The sequence below is a fragment of the Macaca fascicularis genome, chromosome 20, assembly GCF_037993035.2.
Source record: "Macaca fascicularis isolate 582-1 chromosome 20, T2T-MFA8v1.1".
Lineage (NCBI taxonomy): Eukaryota > Metazoa > Chordata > Mammalia > Primates > Cercopithecidae > Macaca > Macaca fascicularis.
This window is the reverse complement of record NC_088394.1, coordinates 64,004,397-64,029,472: the sequence shown is the minus strand read 5'-3', so window position 1 is coordinate 64,029,472 and position 25,076 is coordinate 64,004,397. Positions and strand designations below refer to the sequence as shown.

At 56.3% G+C, this 25,076-nt stretch overlaps 1 protein-coding gene across 8 annotated transcripts; it reads left to right on the top strand.

Moving 5' to 3' along the window:
• Positions 1 to 1,361: 1,361 nt before the first annotated feature.
• On the top strand, positions 1,362 to 25,018 carry SLC12A4 (solute carrier family 12 member 4). 8 transcript variants are annotated; one of them, XM_065537504.2, is made up of 23 exons: positions 1,387 to 1,578; positions 5,567 to 5,661; positions 7,419 to 7,550; positions 11,395 to 11,541; positions 11,643 to 11,697; positions 15,099 to 15,229; positions 17,460 to 17,701; positions 17,848 to 18,062; positions 18,581 to 18,745; positions 18,825 to 18,923; positions 19,165 to 19,222; positions 19,383 to 19,557; positions 19,955 to 20,073; positions 21,163 to 21,261; positions 21,538 to 21,657; positions 21,904 to 22,008; positions 22,234 to 22,402; positions 22,704 to 22,899; positions 23,008 to 23,177; positions 23,266 to 23,397; positions 23,477 to 23,584; positions 23,795 to 23,965; positions 24,128 to 25,018. In XM_065537504.2, the coding sequence occupies exons 1-23, from the start codon at positions 1,464 to 1,466 to the stop codon at positions 24,173 to 24,175; spliced, it is 3,066 nt and encodes a 1,021-aa protein (XP_065393576.1). In that variant the 5' UTR covers positions 1,387 to 1,463; the 3' UTR covers positions 24,176 to 25,018. The 8 variants fall into 8 exon arrangements, 5 of the variants coding, with proteins under 5 accessions (XP_073883491.1, XP_065393574.1, XP_065393576.1 ...); XM_065537501.2 differs by having other exon boundaries at positions 23,795 to 23,979; XM_065537503.2 differs by lacking the exon at positions 1,387 to 1,578 and adding an exon at positions 3,180 to 3,221 and having other exon boundaries at positions 23,795 to 23,979.
• Positions 25,019 to 25,076: the final 58 nt, after the last annotated feature.

The following is a 25,076-nucleotide window of genomic DNA, read 5'->3' as shown; positions in this document are numbered from 1 at the left end:
TGATCCTACCGCCTCAACCTCCCCAAGTGTTGGGATTACCGGCGGCGTGAGCCACCGCGTCCGGCCTGGATCAGGAGTTTGATAAGTGAGGGTAGAGACAGAGGCTAGGTAGATGTCCCCCAGAGTGAACAGTGGGTGATGCCCAGAAACTCCACAAGTCTCAGGTGAGAGAGAGATTTGAAGGGCTGAGGCTGTGAGTTGGGTGGCGAAGTATGCCCCTGCAGAGGTCGGGGTCGGGCAGCATTGGGCAGGGCCTTATGGGCCGGGAGCTAGTAGGATTTTCCTTTGGAAGAGGCGGCTCTACGTGAGCAGGCGCGAGGGCAGGGAGTCCAGTAGGAAGGACGCTACTGTGGGCGGCCGAAGGTGGCGTGAGGGGCGGGTGGGTCAGGTCGGCGGGGCCCGCCGCGGGGGCCGTGGGGGAGGGGTCAGAGGGTGGTAAGCTCGGGGGTCGTCTCACGGGGCCCAGCGGCTCTGATTCCGCACCCCCCCACCCCCGAGCTGGAGGCTAGTAGGAGGCGTATTCAGAGGACGCCACCCGAGCCACGTGAGGGAGAAGAGTGGAGATAGACAAGTAACATGGGCTCCGGGGTTTTCTGATAGACAAAAAAATAGTAAAGCCAACTAGATAAGTAATCTGAAGCAGTGGAGAAGAAAGTGAAAGAAACGTTAGGAGCAAATAAGTCAACGGCTTGCGTAGAGGAACACCCAGGAGGTGAGATAGTCAGAGTAAGTTAAAATGAAGGGACTTGGCTAAAGCACCCAGTGTACAGGCCCAAAAAGGCAAGCGGGGCAGGCGCGGCGCGGGAGGGTGGGTGTGGGTGTTCTTCCTGCCGAGGACGTAGCAGCCCCTGGGGAAGGACCGAGAATCCCCAGCTGCCTCCAACAGGAGAGGATGCGGCTAGAGGGCCCAGGGCTGGGACGGGACCTTCGCGGGGATCCAGTTTCCAGGGTCGCGGAAAAGTTGGATGCAGACGCTGGAAATGGGAAGGAGGTATCCGGGGATGGCAGGAGGCCCTGGGCAAGTGGCTTCCGCAGTCCTGGGCCGGTCCGGCCTGCCCTGCCCTGTCCAGGGCGCAGAGCAAGGACACCCCGCGACCCATCTCACAGAGCCCTAAAATAACCCCTAGGTGGAAGTGTGTTTCCCCCATTTTACAAATATTGCATCTGGGGCTCAGAGAGGGCGGCCTCTCACCCGACGTCACACAGGAATCGGGCCCGCCCCCAGGCCGTGGAGCCAGTAGGAGTGCCCCCGCCTAGGGGTCTTCCCGCCACCAGGGCCCCCGCTCTGGGAGGAGCCGGCCCGAGCCCCTCCCGCTCTCCGCCCCCGAGGGGCGGCCCGGGGGCGGGCGGAGGAAGTGAGCGCAGCGGGGAGGAATGCGAGCGGGCGGGGCGTGTCGGCCCGGGGCGGCGGGGACAGCTGCGGGCCGCCAGGACGGCGGGTGCGGCGGGGCTGAGTGTGCGCGATGCCTCACTTCACCGTGGTGCCGGTGGACGGGCCGCGGCGCGGCGACTATGACAACCTCGAGGGGCTCAGTTGGGTGGACTACGGGGAGCGCGCGGAGCGGGAGGACTCGGACGGTGAGGGCGCGTTCTGAGGGGCCGTGGCGGGGCGGCGGGGCCTGCCACCCGGGGCCGCCATCCTGGGCCCGCGCCCGCACTTATCCCGGGACCTTGCGCGCACACGTCGGTGTGGACTCAACTTTCTTTGGTCTGCGCCGCAACCACTGGCTCGTCGCCCCGCGCGCGCAGACACGATTTTCCTCGGCCCCCGGCGCCCGCGCCCGGCCACTTTCTCCACCCCAGCTCCTCCCCTGTGGGCCGCGGGCGGGGGCTGCAGACGTGGCCGCCCAGGGAGGCCAGCCGGCCGGGGCGCCCGGCTTGGGGACAGGGCCGAGACCCCATCTCAGGCCCTTCCCGGCCTTTCACCTTCGGTGAATCCCACATCCTCTTCTCGCCTGGGTTCCCCACTTGAGATTCAGCGTCTTTGACTGTGAGACGACCCTCTGCCCAACTACCCAAACCCCTCCGTGTGCCTCTCTGCGCCAACCTGCACTCTGGCCAGAGTGTACCCACTGGGGGTCTATGGGTAACTGCCTGTGAGTGCGCCCGGTGTAGATCTGTAGGGACAGTGGGCCTCTGTGAAGCACTCAACACGGAGCCAAACGTTTAATCCTCCAGCATCACCCGTGGGATAAGTACGGTTACTCCCAATTAGGAAGCAGTGAAGGGAGGGGTGGCGGTTATGTAACTTGCCCAGGGGCAGTCAAGCCTGGGTGTGAGATTCCAGCACCTTAACTCTTTAACCTAGGTGCCAGGGCCCAGAGGTAAGCCCCATCTCCCTCCTCCTTCCTTCCAGGTGCCTGCCTGTCTCCACAGCCCTTTCTCCATCTCCTACCCCAAGAGGCCCCCTTGTTAAGGCCCATCCTTGGAGTGCAAACACGGCTGAGGACGTGTGTCTGTGTATGTAGTGGCCTATGCATGTGTAATTGTGCTTGTATAAGTGTGTGGCTGTGGGTATCACAGTGTGAAGTCTGGTTCAGGTCAGGGCATTCTCACAGCCCCTGTTTCCTGCAGGGTTGACAGTGATGAGGATGGTGATTTGACTGATGACAAATGCCTGTGATATGTGTGACCAATCATGATGGAGATATGTAGGAAGTGTGTGGTTGACACTTGCCAGGTGACATGATCTGGACCTCTGATCTGTCTGTGATGATGACTGAGGTGATCCATGCTTGATGTAAATGATGGCTATGTGTGTGTATCACTTGACTGCCATGTGCAGAGGTAGCACAGGACAGTGGCATGGGCTGCTGGACATTGCAGAGGTTTTATAGGCTTGACAGCTGTGTGAGTGCCCCAGCCTCCATGCCCTTATCTGCCCCTAGCTTGATTCAAGTGGTCAAAGCAAAAGCCAGCATCCCTGCTTTCCTAACCCTGGGAGGACCTCTCTCCCCAGAGGGTGGACTGGGCTGCATCCCCAGGATCAGCCTGGACCAGTGGGCAGGCAGAGAGCTGAGCCTAGCTGCTGGCCCCGCCTTGGCCACGCCTTGGCCCCTACAGGGTGACTGGAGGGACCTGGAGCTACATTGGCTGAGTCCTGCTAGATCCCCGCAAGCTAGGCCAGCTCCTCCCACTACCTCCCTTCCTCTTTCTCCTCCTCTTACTCCTTTTCAGCCAGACCTTGGCTGTCTGCAGGATGGGGGACACCCTGAGCCCCGGTGAGTGATTTTGATCCTTGATGGGGACTGCAAAGGGTCAGAGGGCACAAAGCACAGTGAGCCTCAGATCCATCTCCTGCCCCTTCCGCAGCTCAGTGCCCACACCTCTGCTCTGGGAGGCCTAGATGGGCTTGCTCATCCCGCCTTGGCCTGTGGGCAGGGGGTAGGGAGGTCCTGGAGGGGGCACCTCAGGCAGATATCCATGTGCACAGGAATCAGGAGGGTCACCTGGATCCCCACCTGCCACTGGTGCAGACACAGTTGCTGGTGGAAACACAATTGTGTAGCTCACAGGCAGTCCCTAGGCCTAGGCCATACTCAGATTTACTGGGGATCTCAAGTGGTGTCTGAGCAGCTTCGGCCTGGCAGGCATGTCCAGACCTGCCCTGGAATTTTTGAAATGGCTGAGGCCAGAACAGGAGGTCTGAAGCTGAGGGCAGTACAGACATCCAGGCACTGCTTAGACCCTTACATTCCCACAAGCCCTTGGGGGCTTTGGAGGAACCCCGAGGAGTGCCCGCTGGGTGTCTGGCACTAATTGTCCCTTTTCTAGTGCATCTGGGCAGTTGGAAAAACAAGTGTTACCATCTCCACTTCATAGAAGAGGAAACCAAGGCCACACAGGGAGTAAGCAGGTTTCCCTGGGTCACACGGGGGAAGGGCCGGGAATCCAAGCCAGTCTGCCGTAGTCTGAACGTGCAGAGGCCTGGCTGTACATACCCTGGCCAAATTGCAGCACTCTTCTCTATGTTTAAAGATTGTGCTGCATAGATGGACTGGAGTCTGTAGTAGTAACGGAACCTGCAGCCCAGCCCCCACCTGGCTCTGATGGACCCTGGGACCCAGATGTGGCCTTCTGCCTGGGTGGCCTTGCCTCTGAACATCTCTGAACTTCACTCTTGTTGTCCCTAAAAGGGAGTAAATGCTGTCTACTGGAATGTTGCTGTGAGAACTAGAGACAACTTTTGGAAGGGACTCGAGCCATCCTAGAGTGATGGCTGAAGGGACAAGGGATAGGCTAGGTCTTAGAGGACCATTTACAGGCATTTGTGGGGGAGCTGCTGTGTGCCCAGCTATATGTTTTCTGGATAGCAATACAGTCTCCCCAGAAAGACTAGGCAACAGTGATGGGGCAGGCTGCAGTACGTGAGTTTAGAATAAATTACAATTGATTTCCAGCCAACTTCCACAAAAGAATCAGAAGCAATAGCCAACAAAAGAGTCTCCCCAAGTGATTGTTACTCTCAGGAAGATCGAAAACCATGCAGAGGAAGGGGGCAAGGACTCTGAGATGAGACAGATGGTGACTTTATCTAAAGAGTAAATTTAGCTTGGAGATTCCTGGCAGCCAAAGCAGAAAGAGAAGTAAGACGAGCTGTATAGCTGCCATTTTCTGACAAAATGAAGCATCTGATTTATCAAAGGGAGACACTTTTTTTGTCACAAAAATCCAAGAGTAATTTTCAAAGGCTTTTCACTAAAGGGCCATTAATGTCATTAATGTAAGGAGCAGAGTGTTACTGGGTTTTCAGATTTTTCTTGGGACTCCTGATCCTGAACAAGCATGGAGGGCACAGCAGATATCATAGAGTGTCCAAAGAGCTACATGACCTCACCTGGCTTTAATATGACATGGTGGACTATCTTGACCTCTGGCTGCCTTTGTCCACTGTAGTCCTGGCTCCCATTTTTCTCCCTGCTCAGTCCGACACCCACCGGTCCGACTTTCTTAGGCGACTCTAGAAGGCTCCTGGCATCCACTTCTGCTCTCCATGGCCTAGGGCTTGCCCCGCCTCCCGGCATGCCCTGGGCTGCCCTGCAGGATGCCGCCGCGCAGTGCATAGTGGGGTAGCCAGCCAGCCACCTTCGGGCCCTGGCAGCCGAAGGTGCTCTGTGGGGCTTCGTGTATCTGGAGGGCACTGCCTGGGCGGTCCCTGAGGACACCGAGCCCTTGGTATCCTGCACATTGGGTACTCCAGAAAGGCTGGGAAAGGGACTGGGGCGGGGAGGGGATCTGGGGGCGGGTCAAAGGCTAGCCCCGCCCACCAACAGGCCCCGCCCCTCAGTGTCCACACGTGCTTGTGCTAGGGTGCCTGCTCCCTCACCTGGATTCCCTTCTCTGGAGGGAATGATGTCCCAGGTTTTGGTCACTGGCCACTCTCTGGCTATCTCTGGCCCTTCAAGGGCATTGTCATGGTGCGATGTGGAAACTGAGTTCCAACCTGGTGACACTGCAGCTCCAAAGTGCTCCACAGAAACGATGTTTTGGGGACTGGCTTTCTGGGAAGGGGCACAGGCTGGGGGGGCTCAGGAAGCAGGCCCTGATTGTCCCTCTCTCTTCACAGGACATGGCAACCACAGAGAGAGCAGCCCTTTTCTTTCCCCCTTGGAGGCTTCCAGAGGAAGTGACTACTATGACAGGAACCTGGCACTGTTTGAGGTAGCTGAGGAGCCATTTTGGGTCACAGGTTTGGCAGACAGAGGCTTTAGCTAAGCAGTCAGGCTGGACACGTGGCCCTCCTCTGTCTGGCTCTTCCTCTCATTTCCTCTTGTCTTCCTGGCTCTCATGGCAGCCGGGCTGCAGTTCCCTTGGCCCTTTCAACTGAAACTGCCTTCCCAGAGGCCACTCACAACCCCACCCCCATTGCTACCTCCAGGACTGTTCACCTCTGACTTCCTTACAACCCCTCAGCAAGGAAACGCCCGCTTAGGATTTCCCAACTCAGGATTTCTCCTCTTCCCTCCACTCCTGGTTCTTCTCCAAGTCCATAGTTCTTCGCTCTCCCGAGGATTCTTCCTTGTCCTTCTTGGTTGGCTCTTCCAGCTCTGTCTCCCTCTAGTTTCCCAAGTCCTGGTCCATTTGCAGCTTTAGGGGATACCTCTGTGGAAAGATTCCCAAATATCTGCCTCTGTACTTGAGTTTTATCTTCTTCAGACTCAAGCTGAGCAGTGAGATCTGGATTTAAAATGTAGTTTAAGCTCCTAAACTCTGACCCACGCATTCAGCCATTGTATGGCTGAATAATGGAGACTCCTTAATCTCTCTTTTTTTTTTTTTCTTTTTTCGTTGAGATGGAATCTCACTGTGTTGCCCCAGGCTGGAGTGCAGTGACGTGATCTTGGCTCATTGCAAGCTCTGCCTCCCAAGCTCAGTGATTCTTCTGCCTCAGCCTCCCGAGTAGCCGGGATTACAGGCACCTGCCACCACACCTGGGGAATTTTTGTATTTTTAGAGACAGGGTTTCACCCTGTTGGCCAGGCTTGTCTTGAACTCCTGACCTTTAGTGATCCTCCTGCTCGGCCTCCCAAAGTGCTGGAATTATCACTGTCAGCCACCACATCCGGCTGAGGCTCCTCAATCTCCACATGCCCCCAAGGGCCCTCATCTTCCCCTCTCACACCAAAGCAACTTCTCCCTGTGTGTAGGTCAGAAGGGAGCTGACAGAGAGGGAAAAGCTAAATGTGGGCAGGAGGCAGGTGGAGGCACAGCATCGAGAAGGCTGCAGGAGCAGGGATCATCGCCTAGACCCCGGTGGGGCTGGGGAGCCTGAGCTCTGGGAGGCCTCCTGACCTGGGAAAGCAGCAAGATTCTGCAGTGAAGGCCTTGGCCCAGCCCCGCCTGAGGATGAGAGGGTCAGGATCCCATCTCTGTGATTGACGTGGGTACTCACAGGACTGGGGTCAGGGGAAGACCATCCAGGGAGATCAGGGTTTGAGCAGACAAGAGAGACTTCACTTGTCCGAGACATCACTCTTTTGCCCTCTTTTGTTCCCTGAGGTGACTAGGGTGACTTTTTTGTGGGGAGGGTAGGCGTAAGTCCTAGAGGTGCAGCCATAGCTGGGAGGTGGCTGCACAGAGCAGGCAGGATGAAGTGTGCCATTGCCCGCCTGCCAGGCGTGTTCTTCCCTGCCCTCTCTCCCCTGAGGCAGGTGGTTTTCACAAATGGGCTGGCAGTGATTGTAGCCAAGGTGGGGTAGAGAAAAGCAGCCGCGGGGCTGGGCCTTTTGAGTGCCACGTCCTGGGGTGTGGTGTCCACACCTGTCCAGTTGGATGGCTTGGGCTTCCCCAGGCAGGAACTGGGATCAGGCCCAGGCCTGTCTCAGGGCTTGGAACAGGGCCAGGGATCAGGCAGCTGGCTTCACACAGCTGGTACCCGCCTGGCCCAATGCCATCTTGCCCTGTGGCTCTGTTTACAGGAAGAGCTGGATATCCGCCCAAAGGTATCGTCTCTTCTGGGCAAGCTCGTCAGCTACACCAACCTCACCCAGGGCGCCAAGGAGCATGAGGAGGCTGAGAGTGGGGAGGGCACCCGCCGGAGGGCAGCCGAGGTGAGCTGAGTGGGGCAGCAGAGGGGCCACACCTGGGAAGACAGACACAGCACCATGGAATTGGCTGTTTCCCCACATGGTGGTGAGCACACCAGGGGAAGTGGGTGCAAACCATGGTGAGCAGGGAGGATGGGCACTGAGTGCCTTGGCTCAGGAGGCTTTAAGAAGTGAGCTAATAAGAATCTCCCCAGGGACAGAGGGCCAGGGAGGCCCTCAGGAATGACGGCGGGAGACACAGCTGCCTGTACTCGGCCTTTACTGTGTGCGAGGTACCACACCAGGCAGTGGGCCTGGGTTCTCACATGTCATCTGTTCAACAAAACCAAGAGGCAGGTGCTACTATAATCCCCATGTTTCAGATGAGGAAATAGTGTCAGGGACATTAAGGAACTTGTGTAAAGTGACTGAGCTAGACAAGATCAATGTGTAATGCTGGGAGATGGATTCGTGGATTTTATGGGAGACAGATTTGTGGGATATGTAACTACACAAAATGCCAGATCAGTGACATTGTGTAAGGGTGGCTAAAGGTGTTGCCCTTGGAGCCAGGAATCAGGTTGTCTCTCGGAGGTCATGCAATCCAGAGCAAGTCACAAACCCTTCTGCTACTCACAGTGTTGGCCCAAGGCTCCATTGGCAGAACCCTCCAACAACCCCCTGGGTTCCTTGAGTGCCAGGGTCGGGGGACATGTGTATGTGATCGGAGCCTGATGTTGCCTTATGGGGCTTCCCTGTCCCACTTTTTGGTCACTAATCCAGTTTTCTGGCCCTTCAGCCCTCCTCTCTTTGGGGTGACTGTTACCTCTTTGCCTAGCTCCTCTGTGTTATTGGGGCTCAGTGTAGCTGAGGGCTGGGGATTTTTCTACATTTTTCATTTGGAGGCTAGGGACCCTCCCTCTACATACTGACTCCCTGAGGTGTGGGAAGCAGCAGTATTTTGGGAGGAGCTGAGGTCTGGCACTGGCTGTAGTATTCTCAGAGGTTGGCACAAGCAGAAGGAGCTCCTGGCTGGGATAAGCCAGGCCTGCAGCCTCACATCTGGTTGTGAGATTTGGGCTTCTCTGGGGTGGGGCCAGCAGAGAAGGTGGACCTCACTGAAGCACATCTCTCACCTTGCCCTTCAGAGAGGCAAACCAGCACACAGACTTGACCCTGACCCTGTCCAGCCAGGTGTGATTTTGCTGGCATGTTCTGGACTAGATAGTGGAGAACCCTAACTGCATCTGGCCATGTCTGTCCAGCACTGCAGGAGTGTCTCAACCTCTGAGAGTGCTCTGCCCACAGTGGGTGACAGGATCCTTAGGTCAGAGCCTCATCCCTGTCCCTTAAGGCTAAGCCAGGGAGCTGGTGGCGGGGAGTGAAGAGGCCCCTGAGAACAGCTAGTGCACATCTCAGCAGGAATGTGGGAGGGATGCATGGGCCAGAGAAGACCCATCATCCCTTGGCCCAGTGGGGAACCCATGAGGATGCTTAGCTTAGCTATCCAGCTTACCTGGCCCCACAGTAAGGATGGGAGAGGGTGGCTGGGTGTCCTAGCTCCAATAGTTTTTCCATGGAAGAAAGAGGAGCCTTGGCCGGGTGCAGTGGCTCACGCCTGTAATCCCAGCACTTTGGGAGGCCAAGGCGGGTGGAGCACAAGGTCAGGAGATCGAGACCATCCTGGCTAATGTGGTGAAATCCCATCTCTACTAAAGATACAAAAAATTAGCCGGGCGTGGTGGCGGGCACCTGTAGTCCCAGCTGCTCGGTAGGCTGAGGCAGGAGAATGGCATGAACCCGGGAGGCGGAGCTTGCAGTGAGCCGACATTGCGCCACTGCACTCCAGCCTGGGCGACAGAGCGAGACTTTGTCTCAAAAAAAAAAAAGAAAGAGGAGCCGGGCCAAGTCTTTAAGGAGTCAGTAGGAAGCTAGGGATCTGGGGCTGCTGAGCCGTGGTCCTCACCCAGGGTAGGCCCAAGCAGGGGCCTCGGAAAAGGAAGGCTTGAAGCAGGAAGGGTGGGCCTCCAACCAGACGATGTCAAGACCCAAAGCAGCCTCTCCCCAGCAGCTTGTCCAGCTCCAGCTCCAGCTCCAGCTGTGGCCTGATGACCTTCTGAGGCTGCCAGAGGTTATTTGGGGATGCAGAAAGCATTTCCGGCCCGCCCTGCCCTTTCCCACACTGCCCTTTTCTTAGAGTGACTCAGCTTGGGATGGGGGTGGGACTGGGAGCTCTTGCCGTTGCTATTCTGTGGGTGGCATCCTCTGAGAAGGGCTCAGACAATGCCCAGATGAGGGGGATCCGTCCCCTGCACTGCTCTACGCAGGACAGGTTGAGGAGCCATTTGTTTTTGCTGAGACTTTTCTGAAGTCCTTTAGTTTGCTCACAGGTCCTGCCCCAGGCCAGGACCCTTCAGGAGGGGCATTAAGGAACTTGTCTAAGGTGACTCAGCTAGACAAGATCATGGCCATGGAGTTCTCTTCTCCCTAGCTTCTGGGCAGCACAGGCACTCTCTCGTGGGGCTTCCCTGTCTCTTCTCCCTGAATGATTTTCACTAATCCAGTCCTTTGGATCAGTGAGGAGGCTTTGTTGGAGCTCCAGTGGAAGCTGTCAGGGCCACGTTGCGGAGGCTGCACTCTTGGGGGCCCAGTGCCTCAAAAAGATGTCAGCCAGCCTCTGTGCTCTCAGCCTCTGCCCTGGCCTCCTGGCTGGCCCCTACTCTGCCCTAAATTGAGAAAGCCTGCCTGGATTTGCATATTAGATCTTCCTCACCTGCCCTAAAGCCTGAGCACTTTCTCTGTAGGATTTTCCCAACAGGATGTCCCAGGGGCTTCCAAAACACCACTCACTGGGTTCAGAAGCACCTTTTGGGTACCTGCAGGGCCTGCCGGTGATAGAACCATAAACAAGCCAAGCCTGCTCTAATATGGTCACAAAACATACAAGTACATTCTGTTACCATGACCTGTAGTGACTACTGTGATAGGGAGTATCAGCTGCCGAAGGACTGCGAGAGGGAGGACCAGCTCCACCTAAGGCAACCTGGGGACATCTTCCTGGGGGAGGTAACAGTTTCACTGAAGAGGAGTTTGCCAGGCCGTGAGGCAGGGCCGACTCTCCCAGGCAGAGTCCAGCACATTCTCAGGTTCGGAGAATCTGGGGGACCCATGTAGTCAGGGGCTGGGGCTAACAAGAGAGGTGATGGGACATGTCTGGTGGCCCAAGCCAAGGCGTCGGACTGCACACTGGATTACAAGACAGCACAGAGGGTTTTCATCGTGGGTGATGAGATTAGACTTGCTTTCAGAGACCTACTCTAGCAGCAGAGTGGGCTGGAATGTGGAGAGGTTGAAAGGCTCAGGAGGGTACCACCCAGGTGCCTGAGGTTCAAGGGACTAAGGCTGGGACAAGGCAGGCGGATCTCAGGGCAGCAGGGAGACAGACTGGGTAGGAGTTAGTGTCCATCAGGACTGGAGTTGGGGGTTGAGGAGAGGTAGGGCCAGGGATGACTTTTGGGACTTTGCCTTGGGTGACTTAGGGCCTGCTGGGTGAGAAGGTGGAGATCTGAGACAAACCCCTCTTTCTAGAAGTTTAGCAGGAGAGAGGAAGGGAAGGAGGCAGTACCTTGAGAGAGAGTTAAGGTTCTAAAGCTCAATGTGGGTTTTTTAAAAGAATCAGGTTTTACACCTTCCCAGACTCAACTGTCTTCCTATATGAAAGTCAATAGAGACATCCTAGCTGTCACCCCTACCCGCTGTGTTCCCTGGGGCCCCATCAGGGGAGGGGGCCTGCTGAGTGACTAGGGCTGACCCTCCATGGTGCATCCCTCTGATGCTCTACTCGCCCCCTCCCTTCGTGTTCGTACAGGCGCCCAGCATGGGCACCCTCATGGGGGTGTACCTGCCCTGCCTGCAGAATATCTTCGGGGTTATCCTATTCCTGCGGCTGACCTGGATGGTGGGCACGGCTGGTGTGCTACAGGCTCTCCTCATCGTGCTCATCTGCTGCTGCTGTGTGAGTGTCCTGGCGTGGCAGGGGTGGGCTGGGCGTGGGCCATGGCTGCTGCCACAGAGCCCTCTCAGCTGAGCCGCTCACCCAGGCCCTCCTTCCCACAGACCCTGCTGACGGCCATCTCCATGAGCGCCATTGCCACCAACGGTGTTGTTCCAGGTCAGTGAGCGCCACCCAAGGCCTGGTGGAAGATAAAAGGGCCCAGAATCTGCCTTGACCTACCTGGGAACCCCCATAGCACACCCCTGCCCCAAGCAGTTCTGTAGTGGGCTCCCAATCCCTGATGCCAGGACAGTGCCCACGTAGAAGCTTTACTGCTAGACAGAGCTGGAGAGTGCCATTGTGGTTTTTGTTAATGTAAAAGCAATACCAAAAAATAAAAAGGACAATGTATGTTTACTGTAAGAAGGTTTGAAAGTACAGAAAAGGCCGGGCGCGGTGGCTCACGCCTGTAATCCCAGCACTTTGGGAGGCCAAGGCGGGTGCATCACAATGTCAGGAGTTCAAGACCAGCCTGGCCAAGATGGTGAAATACCATTTCTACTAATAATACCAAAATTAGCCAGGCATGGTGGTGGGTGGCTGTAATCCCAGCTACTTGGGAGGCTGAGGCAGAGAATTGCTTGAACCTGGGAGGCAGAGGTTGCAGTGAGCCAAGATTGCGCCAGCTTGGGTGACAGAGCAAGACTTCATCTCAAAAAAAATAAATAAAAAAGTGCAGAAAAGTGTAGAATGGAAAAGTAAAAGCACCAATAATCCCACCATCCCGAGGTCATTACTATTCGCCTTTTGGTATATATAGGTCTTAGGGTCTTTTTTTTTTTTTTTTTTTTTTTTGAGACGGAGTCATGCTCTGTGGCCCAGGCTGGAGTGCAGTGGCCGGATCTCAGCTCACTGCAAGCTCCGCCTCCCGGGTTCACGCCATTCTCCTGCCTCAGCCTCCCAAGTAGCTGGGACTACAGGCGCCCGCCACTTCGCCCGGCTAGTTTTTTGTATTTTTTAGTAGAGACGGGGTTTCACCGTGTTAGCCAGGATGGTCTCGATCTCCTGACCTCGTGATCCGCCCGTCTCGGCCTCCCAAAGTGCTGGGATTACAGGCTTGAGCCACCGCGCCCGGCCGTCTTAGGGTCTTATGAAGTATCGCACATGCACACTCTATTTATATAAATTATATATATTTCCCAAAAGTATATGTGTGTATATATATCTATGCATTTATGTGTATGTGTTTACATGTGTACGTGTGTGTGTTTCCCAAGTGTTGAGAACAGTTTTTTGATTTTGGTTTTTCGGTGTGTTTTTTGAGACAGAGTCTTGCTTTATTACCCAGGCTGGAGTGCAGTGGCATGATCTCAGACCACTGCAACCTCCACTTTCCAGGTTTAAGCAATTCTTTTTTTTTTTTTTTTTTTTTTTTTTGAGACGGAGTCTTGCTCTGTCACCCAGGCTGGAGTGCAGTGGCCGGATCTCAGCTCACTGCAAGCTCCTCCTCTCGGGTTCATGCCATTCTCCTGCCTCAGCCTCCCGAGTAGCTGGGACTACAGGCACCCACCACTTCGCCCGGCTAGTTTTTTTGTATTTTTTAGTAGAGACAGGGTTTCACCGTGTTAGCCAGGATGGTCTCGATCTCCTGACCTCATGATCCGCCCGTCTCGGCCTCCCAAAGTGCTGGGATTACAGGCTTGAGCCACCGCGCCCGGCCTAGGTTTAAGCAATTCTAAGTGATTCTCATGCCTCAGCCTCCTGAGTAGCTGGGATTACAGGCAACCACCACATTTTTGTATTTTTAGTAGAGACGAGGTTTCACCATGTTGCCAGGATGGCTTCGAACTCCTGACCTTAACTGATCCACCCACCTCCGCCTCTCAAAGTGCTGTGATTACAGGTGTGAGCCACTGCACCCTGCTGAAAATGATTTTTTGAAAACAGCACTCTCCATGGTACACCACATAACCTAATTAATGTGATTATTCTCCTGCCTGTGGGTTCCACTTTTTCACCATTGTATACATTGTTGTCATGAACATCCTTGAACATGAATCTTTTGTTCATGCCCCAGCAGTTCCCTTAGGAGAGGGTCCTGGAGGTGGATTACAGCATGAAAAAGATTGACTTTTCATTTATTTATTTTAGTATTTTTTTTTGAGATGCAGTCTCTGTTGCCCAGGCTGGAGTGCAGTGGCACAATCTCAGCTCACTGCAACCTCCGCCTCCTAGGTTCAAGTGATTCTCCTACCTCAACCTCCCGAGTAGCTGGGATTACAGGCATGTGCCACCATGCTCTGCTAATTTTTGTATTTTTAGTAGAGACAGGGTTTCACCATGTTGGCCAGGCGGGTCTCGAACTCCTGACCTCAAGTCATCTGCCTACCTCGGCCTCCCAAAGTGCTGGGATTACGGACGTGAGCCACTGTGCCCAGCTGACTTTTTCTTTTTTTTTTTTTTGAGACAGAGTCTCACTCTGTCGCCTAGGCTGGAGTGAAGTGGCTCACTTCACTCTAATCTCGGCTCACTGCAACCTCTGCCTCCCAGGTTCAGACGATTCTCCTGCCTCAGCCTCCTCAGTAGCTGGGACTGTAGGCACTCACCACCACACCTGGCTAATTTTTTGTATTTTAGTAGAGACGGAGTTTCATCGTGTTGCCCAGGCTGGTCACAAACTTCTGAGCTCAGGCAATCTGCCAATCTCGGCCTCCCAAAGTGCTAGGATTACAGGCGTGGGCCACTGCGCCCAGCCTTTTTTTTTAAATGTATATTTTTTATAATTTCCTTTTTTTAGTAGAGACGGGGTCTCGCCATGTTGCCCAGACTGGTCTGGAACCCCTGAGCTCAAGCAATCCACTCACCTCAGCCTCCCAGAATGCTGGGATTATAGGCATGAGCCACCACGCCCCAGCCAGATTGACTCTGAAAGAATTTCTTGATCCCTGTTTCCAGATTTTCACAAGAGACATTGTCTCAGCAGCAGATATAACCAGCAACATGAGATGACTTGTCCCCCTGTGCTTGTCACCCTGGGGCCTAGTCATGACTCTCTGAGTCTTGCAAGGGTGTTAGACTTTGGTAGAAGCACAGATTCAGGGCAGGACCTGTGGACACTCACCTGGTGGCAGGCCCTGTGGTGGGCCTTAGGGCCAAAAGACTGGATAAGACACAGTCCCTGCCCTGGTCTGGAGGGGTCAGACTAACAAAGGCACAGGCCTCAGGAGGGTGAGGCGGGCTGAGATGGGACACACCCAGCCAGAAGAGGCTGGGGGCTGTGCACAGGGCATTGGAGGACAGTGGCCACTCAGCCACTGCTGCAGACTAGAGCTGCTCCCACAAAGTAGTCATTTCCATGTTCCATGCTGGACATTCAAATCAGATGGGGATAGGATCGAATGCCAGCCTGGATGCTTACCCACCATGCAGCCTTGGGCAGGTTTCCCAGCCCCTCTACTCATCCATAAATGGGAAAAGCAGTCCCTGTCCTTCCGGGCAGTTGTGCAGGCTTGTCACAGGGAGACCCCTTGAAGAAGAACCAGCCTTGACCTGTGCACATTTTCATTTCTCTGCTGTAGCTGGGGGCTCCTATTTCATGATTTCTCGTTCACTGGGGCCAGAATTTGGAGGTGCTGTGGGCCTGTGCTTCTACCTGGGAACGACATTCGCAGCAGCCATGTACATCCTGGGGGCCATCGAGATCTTGCTGGTGAGTCAGGCTAAGCCCTGGCCAACTCTGGCCATGTCCAGACAGTCCCTTTGGACTCTAAACAGAAGTTCCAGGCTGTTCATCCCCACACCTCTGGCCACCGCCTGGGCATTATAAAGTAGAAAGCCTCTTCAAGAGACAAAGACCTTTGCTCAGGCTGGTTTTTCTTTCACTTCCATGCCAGTTTGGGTCAGGCAAGAAAGAGGCCTGGCCGCCTTCACCTCGGCCCTGGATGTTCCGTCCACCTGGGCACCATGGCAGCCATGGCAAGGGTTCCAGGAACTGTTGTATTTAGCTCAGTGACAGATCTTGGTGGTGATGCAGGCTTCCTTCTGGGCTTGTGTGGGCTCTGGCTAGCTCTGTGTCCCCTGGGGCTCTGTGCCAGGGCACTTCAGATCCACCTTCTCCTTGTCCTTCAATCAGGATAAGCAGCCACAGGACCCTGCTGGAGGTTGGTGCCCGCTCCATGAGCCCCATGGGAGCTCTGTCAGCCTCAGCTTCTCATTCCCCAATTAACTGCCGCAGCAGTGGGAGAAGAGGCAAGGAGCTGCGGGAGGCATGGGGTGACAGGTGCCTGACCCTGGGGATCCAGAGGGTAGGAGGTACCTAGAGGGACTGCCTGGCTGCTTTTGCCTCCAGGTCCTCTACCTGCAGCATGGACCCTGCACCTTCTGATTTTGGGGGGCTTTGGTTTGTTTTCGTTTTTTATATCCTTTCTACATTCGTTATGTGGGATTTGTCCCTTCTCCTGTTTATGTATTCAGCCATGTCATTATATCTGAATGGACTTCTGGATATTTACTTTATTCTTTGGGTTGTAATCCAATACTATCATTATTTATTTTCGTGCTCAAACTGTTCCACTTTGGCTATTTAGTGATTCAGGTTGGCATCTATGTTCGGATCCTTTTTGTTTGCTTGTTTTTACATAATAGCTTTATTAACATATAATTTACATACCATGCAATTCCCATGCCAATTTACATACCATTGGAAGTGTACAATTCAATGTTTTATAGTATATTCACAGAGTTGCGGTCAATTCTAGAACATTTTCATCATCCCCAGAACCCCCTTAGCAGTTACTCTCCATTCGCTGCCAGCACTGGCAACCAGGAATCTGCTTTCTGCCTCGGGATTTGCTTATTCTGGACATTTCATATAAACAGAATCATATAATATGTGGCCTTTTGTGACTGGCTTCTTTTAGGTACTCTTATTTTTTATTTTTAAAATTTATTTATTTATTTATTTATTTATTTTGAGACGGAGTCTCACTCTGTTGCTTAAGCTGGAGTGCAGTGGCGTGATCACAGCTCACTGCAATTTCTACCGCCTAGGTTCAAGCGATTCTCCTGCCTCAGCCTCCCGAGTAGCTGGTATTACAGGCTCACGCCACCATGCCCAGCTAATTTTTTGTGTTTCAGTTTCAACAAGTTGCCTGGGATTGTCTCGAACTCTTGAGTTCAGGCAATCCTCCCGCCTCGGCCTCTCAGAGTGCTGAGATTACAGGCGTGAGCCATTGCGCCCGGCCTATTCATTTATTTTTTTGATGGTCTCACTTTGTCGCCCAGACTGGAGTGCAGTGGCGTGATCTCTACTCACTGCAACCATCGCCTCTGAGACTGAAGTGATTCTCCTGCCTCAGCCTCTGGAGTAGCTGGGATTACAGGCGTGCACCACTACCACCAGTTTTTGCACCACTAATTTTTGTATTTTTAGTAGAGATGGGGTTTCACCATATTGGCCAGGCTGGTCTCAAACTCCTGACCTCAAGTGATCCACTGCCTCAGCCTCCCAAAGTGCTGGGATTATAGATGTGAACCACAGCGCTGGCCTATTTTTTATTTTTTTTTTGAGACGGAGTCTCCCTCTCTCACCCAGGCTGGAGTGCAGTGGTGTGATCTCTGCTCACTGCAGCTTCTGCTTCCTGGATTCAAGCGATTCTCCTGCCTCAGCCTCCAGTAGCTGGGATTACAGGCATGTGCCACCACGCCCAACTAATTTTTGTATTTTTAGTAGAGATGGGGTTTCCCCATGTTAGCCAGGCTAGTCATGAACTCCTGACCTCAAGTGATCCCCTTACCTCGGCCTCCCAAAGAGCTGGGATTACAGGCCTGAGCCACTGCGCCCAGCCTCTTTTAGGTACTCTTAAAAAGAAAACCAAAATGACAAGTTTCACTTTCCAAATAAGAAGATAAAACCCTCCTTATCCATCTTCTTGTTTCAGACCTACATTGCCCCACCAGCTGCCATTTTTTACCCATTGGGCGCTCATGACACGTCGAATGCCACTTTGAACAATATGCGTGTGTATGGGACCATTTTCCTGACCTTTATGACCCTGGTGGTGTTTGTGGGGGTCAAGTATGTGAACAAATTTGCCTCACTCTTCCTGGCCTGTGTGATCATCTCCATCCTTTCCATCTATGCTGGGGGCATCAAGTCTATATTTGACCCTCCCGTGTTTCCGTAAGTAACCCAGGAATTTATCTGGGCATTGCATGGACATCCCTCTCATGTAGCCAGCCTTTGATGCCCTAGATCCCAGAGACTGCAGGGTGAGCACAAGCAGGGGCCTCAAGCTGAGCAGGTGCCAATGCTTCTGTCCCTCATAGGGTATGCATGCTGGGCAACAGGACCCTGTCCCGGGACCAGTTTGACATCTGTGCCAAGACAGCTGTAGTAGACAATGAGACAGTGGCCACCCGGCTATGGAGTTTCTTCTGCCACAGCCCCAACCTTACCACCGACTCCTGCGACCCCTACTTCCTGCTCAACAATGTGACCGAGATCCCTGGCATCCCCGGGGCAGCTGCTGGTGTGCTCCAGGGTGGGTCCTCCCTCCCATCCTCCTGCTCTCGAACCCACAGGCTGAGCAGGGGTGCAGAGCACAGAGCTGTCCTTGTGCGGTCAGCTTGGGAATGGGGGCAGGACTGGCCGCCTTCCCAGCCCAGCAGTGTCCTCCCAGCCTGGCTCCTGGCAGCCGAGTTTGGAGTGAGTGAAGCCTGTCTGGCCAGCATCCAAGGCCTGCAGCAGCCTGTCTTCCCTAGCCACCAGCCCCTGACACTGCCTGGGGATGTTCCCACAGGATCCATAAAGGCCTTTGTGTGAGGCGGGCAGTAGGGGGCTCTGGGTGATGGTGGTTCAGCCACCTTTGTCTGTTGACTTCTAGCTGGGCAGCTCCTTCCCTGTGGTCAGGGTAGCCCTGTGGCTGACACTGCAGTCATTGAGCTGAAGCTGTCTCCTGAGTCCCCAAAACTGCCTGCATCTGCAGCCTCTGGCTAGGCTGCCCCAAACTGCCCGGGGTAGTCGGGGGCGGCTGTGGTGGTGACACAGCTATCCCTGCAGAAAACCTGTGGAGCGCCTACCTGGAGAAGGGTGACATCGTGGAGAAGCATGGGCTGCCCTCTGCAGATGCCCCGAGCCTGAAAGAGAGCCTGCCTCTGTACGTGGTGGCCGACATCGCCACATCATTCACCGTGCTGGTCGGCATCTTCTTCCCTTCTGTGACAGGTGAGCCCCGCCTGCCTACCCACCCATCCCTGTCCCCAATCCCGGGGAGCCCCTGAGGGAGTCTCATCTGTTTTTGGAGGTATCATGGCTGGCTCAAACCGCTCTGGGGACCTCCGTGATGCCCAGAAGTCCATCCCTGTGGGGACCATTCTGGCCATCATTACAACTTCCCTCGTGTGTATCCTTTCCCAGGCCTGGGGCAGGTTGGGCAGAGGACGGGAGGCGCTTGGCCTGTGCACATCGCCAGCTCACATGCACATACACCCCACACACTCATATATGGCTCCCCTTCTCATGCACACATACACATACACACCATGATACTCCCAGTCCTTGCGGTCTGGCTGGGGTGGGGGCACGTGGTCCTGTTCAGGGACAGTGGGGTGGCGGAGGCCGAGTTTTCCTTGATGCCACCACAGACTTCAGCAGTGTGGTTCTCTTTGGCGCCTGCATCGAGGGTGTGGTTCTCCGGGACAAGTGAGTGAGCTGGGCCCCTCTCTGTAGCAGCGGCTGGGCTTTGGCCTGCCTTCACACCAGCCCCCAACCCTGTGGGTGGTCCTCAGGCTGCTGGCTACCTTTGGTGGTCTGTGTTGTCCTTCCGGATCCCTGACATCCCTCACTCTGGTGGCCCCTGCAGGTATGGCGATGGCGTCAGCAGGAACTTGGTGGTGGGCACACTGGCCTGGCCTTCACCCTGGGTCATTGTCATCGGCTCCTTCTTTTCAACATGTGGTGCTGGCCTCCAGAGCCTCACGGGGGCACCGCGCCTATTGCAGGCCATTGCCAAGGACAACATCATCCCCTTCCTCCGGGTGAGCCCTTCTGCACTCCCCCATGGCCTGGCTGCTCCCAGGCCCTCGCCCAGCTGGGGAGAGAGATAGGGAACACAGATGCAGTGTGTCCTGTCCTCAGTAGCCCCGGGGCCAGGCGGCCATCCATGAGGAGCTACTGAGAAGTGCCCTGGGCTGACACTGCCCTGGGCCTGGAGCTGCCTGGAACCAGAATCTTCATGGCCTGTTTAGGGCTCATCCAAAGGAGAGAGGCCTGGGGAGGTGGAGTCAGGGAGACTGGTGACACCCACAGGGATAGGCACAGAGGCGGCCTAAGCCCCCAAGGAGGGCCCTGGGGGTGAGGGAGGCCAGGCTGGGGTCTGGGGCCCAAGGTGTGGAATGGAGGTGACAGGGCCAGCTTCCTTCCTGGTGCACACAGGTATTTGGCCACGGGAAGGTGAATGGTGAACCCACATGGGCACTCCTCCTGACGGCACTCATCGCCGAGCTGGGCATCCTCATCGCCTCCCTCGACATGGTGGCCCCCATCCTATCCATGTGAGCTGGGGCTGGGCAGGGCAGGGGGATGTTCTGGGAAAGGGTCCCTGAACCCCAGCACCTCCCCGTGGCTGTGTCTGGTGTTGGGGGCGCAGCTGGGAGATGTGGCAGGCTGCATGGGGAGATGTGGCCTGGCAGGGCTCAGCCCACCCCTGCATTTAGAAGCAAGCCTGGCACCTATGCCAAAGCTATAAAGTGACCAACAGGTCCACACCTCCCTGAGAGAGCCCCCAAAGCAGGTGGCTGGCAGACCTCTCCCCTGGACAGGGCAATCACCACGTCCCTCATGCCTCCCTGAAGCCACTGCTGCCCCTTCCATCTGTTGTTGTTTTTTTGTTTTGTTTTGTTTTGTTTTGTTTTGAGACGGAGTCTCACTCTGTCACCCAGGCTGGAGTGCAATGGCGTGATCTTGGCTCACTGCAACCTCCGCCTCCTGGGTTCAAGCAATTCTCCTGCCTCAGCCTCCTGAGTAGCTGGGATTACAGACATGCACCACCACGCCCAGCTAATTTTTTGTATTTTTAGTAGACATGAGGTTTTACCATCTTGACCAGGCTGGTGTCGAACTCCTGACATCAGATGATCCACCTGCCTCCTTCCTTCCTGTGCTCCCATCCTCAGCTGCCTTCCCGGAGGGCTGATGCAGCCAGCCCTGCCCATGCCTGGGACTCCCACATCCACCACAGGGACTCTTAAGTGTCTCTGACTGGGTGCATTCAAATGGTCCGGCTCATCTTGCATCCTCCCCTTCATGCATGGCAGCCCCTCATCTAGCTGGTCACCCAGGCCAGAGGCCTGAGTGTGGCCTAGAGTCTCCAGGCACTGAGCTCTTCCTACCACCCCTGTACCACCCTCCAGCTCTGCTCCATTACTCCCTTTCCTACCTCCTCCGCTGGCGAACCCTTGCCCATCCTCTGCAATCTCCAAGGACTCCTCCACAGTAGTCTCATCACCTCAGGCCATGAAAGTGGCAGCAATGAGGTTGAGAAGACCTGGCCAAGCCATGCAGGGCAGGGCCAGTCCCAGCTTGATGTCAGGCCCCTGGCTGCCAAGGTGGCCGCTCTTCACCAACCGTCCCCTGTGCCACAGGTTCTTTCTGATGTGCTACCTGTTCGTGAACCTGGCCTGTGCAGTGCAGACACTCCTGAGGACCCCCAACTGGCGGCCCCGGTTCAAGTACTATCACTGGTGAGCCACGCCTCTGACACGGGAGGCCCTGGGGAGGCCAGGAGCTTCATTCTGGATGAGGCCTAGGCTTCCCGGGTAGGTAGGTCTTGATGAAACACTGTGGGGAGGGAGTTTATGGGGCTGGGGAGGAACTGGACCTGGGTCTCCCACCCAGTGACCTGACCACCCACCTGGGACCTCCCACCTGGGACCTGACAGGGCCGCCAGGGCATGGGCCAGGCTGTGGCCAGGGGCCCTCCTGGTCCTGCCCTGACTCTGCCCTCCCCTCTGGCCCAGGGCGCTGTCCTTCCTGGGCATGAGCCTCTGCCTGGCCCTTATGTTTGTCTCCTCCTGGTACTATGCCCTGGTGGCCATGCTCATCGCCGGCATGATCTACAAATACATCGAGTACCAAGGGTGAGTGAGCGCTGCCACCTGGCCTCTGCCAGCAGCCTGCACCACCCTGAGGGGGCCCAGCCGAACAGGCAGGGTGGTTGGACGTTGGGGTGGGCAGGGAGCTGGGCCACCGTGGGTGCCAAGACTGGGGACTGTAACTCAGGACCCGGGGTGGTCTTGAGGGGCAGAACCCCTCCATCTCACATCCACATAGACAGAACCCCCTGGGCAGCACCAGGGGCTCACCAGCTGTGGTGGAATCTGCAGGGCTGAGAAGGAGTGGGGTGACGGGATCCGAGGCCTGTCCCTGAGTGCCGCCCGCTACGCGCTGTTGCGGCTGGAGGAGGGGCCTCCTCATACCAAGAACTGGCGGTGAGTTCCCACCAGACCCTGGCCAGGGCGCAGAGGTTCTCAGGGGTCGCTGTCGGGGTCAGAGGGTCGAGAGGTGTCAGCTCCCCGTCCTGGGGCTGCCAGGGGCACCCTCCTGGGCCATGCTACCCAAACCCGCAGGGACCATCACCCAAGAAGAGAAGAAGAGGAGGGGGCTCCCTGGAATGGCCGGCCCTGGTCTCAGGCTCCCCCACCCGGCCACTGCAGGCCACAGCTGCTGGTGCTGCTGAAGCTGGACGAGGACCTGCACGTGAAGTACCCACGGCTCCTCACCTTCGCCTCCCAGCTCAAGGCTGGCAAGGGCCTGACCATTGTTGGTTCTGTCATCCAGGGGAGCTTCTTGGAGAGCTATGGCGAGGCCCAGGCTGCCGAGCAGGTACCTGCTTCGGGGGTGAGAGCTGAGCCAGACTACAGGAGTCTGGGCTGCAGCTGACGGAGGGGAAGGGCCCAATCTTGGCGAGCGTGACCAGCCAGGCAGCCAGCACTGCTGCCACCTGAGAGCTGGCACAAGGGGGGGCCGGCAGTCCCATCTTGAAAACTTGGGCTCCGGGTAGGCAGCTTGTTGCCCCCAGGCCCTCCTCCACCCCAAAGTCGTTTTGTTCCCAAGGGGCCTTGGGAGGGAGCCCAGAGGCGGGAAGCTGATGGCTTCCCGCTGGCCCTGGGTGTGTTCCCCACAGACCATCAAGAACATGATGGAGATTGAGAAGGTGAAGGGTTTCTGCCAGGTGGTGGTGGCCAGCAAGGTGCGGGAGGGGCTGGCCCACCTCATCCAGTCCTGTGGCCTGGGCGGCATGCGGCATAACTCTGTGGTGCTGGGCTGGCCCTACGGCTGGCGACAGAGCGAGGACCCTCGTGCCTGGAAGACCTTCATTGGTGTGTGAGGGCCTGGGACCTGGGCTGAGCCTGGTGGGCAGGGGTGAAGTGAGGTGGCAGCGGCCGGAGGGCCACAGGCTGGTGGTCAGCCGTGCCCCTCCTCCCCAGACACCGTGCGCTGCACTACGGCTGCCCACCTGGCCCTGCTCGTGCCCAAGAACATCGCCTTCTACCCCAGCAACCACGAGCGCTACCTGGAGGGCCACATAGACGTGTGGTGGATCGTGCACGACGGCGGCATGCTTATGCTTCTGCCCTTCCTGCTGCGCCAGCATAAGGTGGGCTGGGGGGTGGGTGCAGGTGAGAGGGGCTAGGCCCTCGGAGGAGCGGCTGTGACCAAATGGCCCACCCGGTCCCTTGCCTCAGGTCTGGAGGAAGTGCCGGATGCGCATCTTCACAGTGGCCCAGATGGATGATAATAGCATCCAGATGAAGAAGGACCTGGCCGTCTTCCTGTACCATCTGCGCCTTGAGGCCGAGGTGGAGGTGGTGGAGATGGTGAGCCCCCTGTCCTGCCCTGGCCCCGTGGATACCATGTCCCATGCAGCTGGGTCCTCATGGCCTACCCTCTCCCCAGCATAACAGTGACATCTCTGCATACACCTACGAGCGGACGCTGATGATGGAGCAGCGGTCGCAGATGCTGCGGCAGATGAGACTGACCAAGACTGAGCGGGAGCGAGAAGTCAGTGCCCTTTGTGGTTCAGGCCAGGGCGGGTGGCAGGGTCAGGCCTTTAGAGACCGCGTCAGTGGGTGTGGAGGAATCAGAACGACTCACCGCAGCCCTACCCAAGCCAGTGCTCATTTCCCGGAGGCAGGGTGGTCACATTGGGCCAGACAGGCCCCGTCCCCCTTTTCCTATGGGACCAAGGCTACCTCCTGCGATTGTCCCCAGGCCCAGCTGGTCAAGGATCGGCACTCGGCCCTGCGGCTGGAGAGCCTGTACTCAGACGAGGAAGATGAGTCTGCAGTGGGGGCTGACAAGATCCAGATGACATGGACCAGGGACAAGTACATGACTGAGACCTGGGACCCCAGCCATGCCCCTGACAATTTCCGGGAGCTGGTACATATTAAGCCGTGAGTGCAGCAAAAACAGACCCAGTGGCGCTGGAATCTAGGGGTGGAGGTGGGGTGGGGCAGACAAGCGGTGTTAGGTGGACCAGGGGTGGGGACCCTCCTTGCAGGATGGCTTATGGTGACCTGTGATTGGCTGCACTACGTGTAGGGACCAGTCCAACGTGCGACGCATGCACACCGCTGTGAAGCTCAATGAAGTCATTGTCACGCGCTCCCACGACGCCCGCCTGGTTCTCCTAAACATGCCTGGCCCACCCAAGAACAGCGAGGGCGACGAGAACTGGATCCCTTTGTGGAGGGGCAGCAACTGGGAGGTGGGCAGCGTGGGAGGTCAGGCCAGCAGCTCTTCTCCCGGGCCCCCTGGGTGGGTGTGGCCCAGGTGGCCCTGGTTACCCATTGATTCTGTTGCTGCCTCCTTGACTTGAGGCCCTGCAGACATGGAGTTCCTCGAGGTACTGACCGAGGGCCTTGAGCGGGTGCTGTTGGTGCGTGGTGGTGGCCGTGAAGTCATCACCATCTACTCCTGAGCCCAGTGTCACCTTGTGGCCTGGAGTCGAGGTCTTGGCCAGGATATCACAAGCTGTGGTCTGGGGTAACAGCCTCTTCCCAGCACCCACTTGCCAGCCCTGCTTGCCTGGCCCTGTCCTGGACCCAGCTTTGCTAGGTCTCCTTGGAAACCAGGCCTGGGCCTCAAAATGGAGATGGATCCCAGGTCTTGTGGGACTGTGGGAGGTTTGGGGACTTTACTGTCTAGCACCCCAGTAGGCCTGTCCTGGCGAGAGAAGACTGGTTGGGGCCGAGTGGGGTTTGAAGGCAGCTGGCGCAGCCCAGTCCAGGAGCGCTATTTATTGCATATTTATTATTTGGATCTCACCATCAGAGACGAAGGGAAGGGTAGCCAGGGAGGGAGTCCAGCCCAGCTGCCTGCAGGAAGATCTGGCTCAGTCAACTATGGGCAGGGCCCCCCACCAAGCTGAGCCGAATGGAGACAGCCGAGCTGAGGCCTGACTTTTTCAATAAAACATTGTGTACTTCTGGGCCTCCTGCTGCCCCGGCTCTGTTTCCCCTGGCGCCAAGAGAAGAAGGCGGAACTGAAC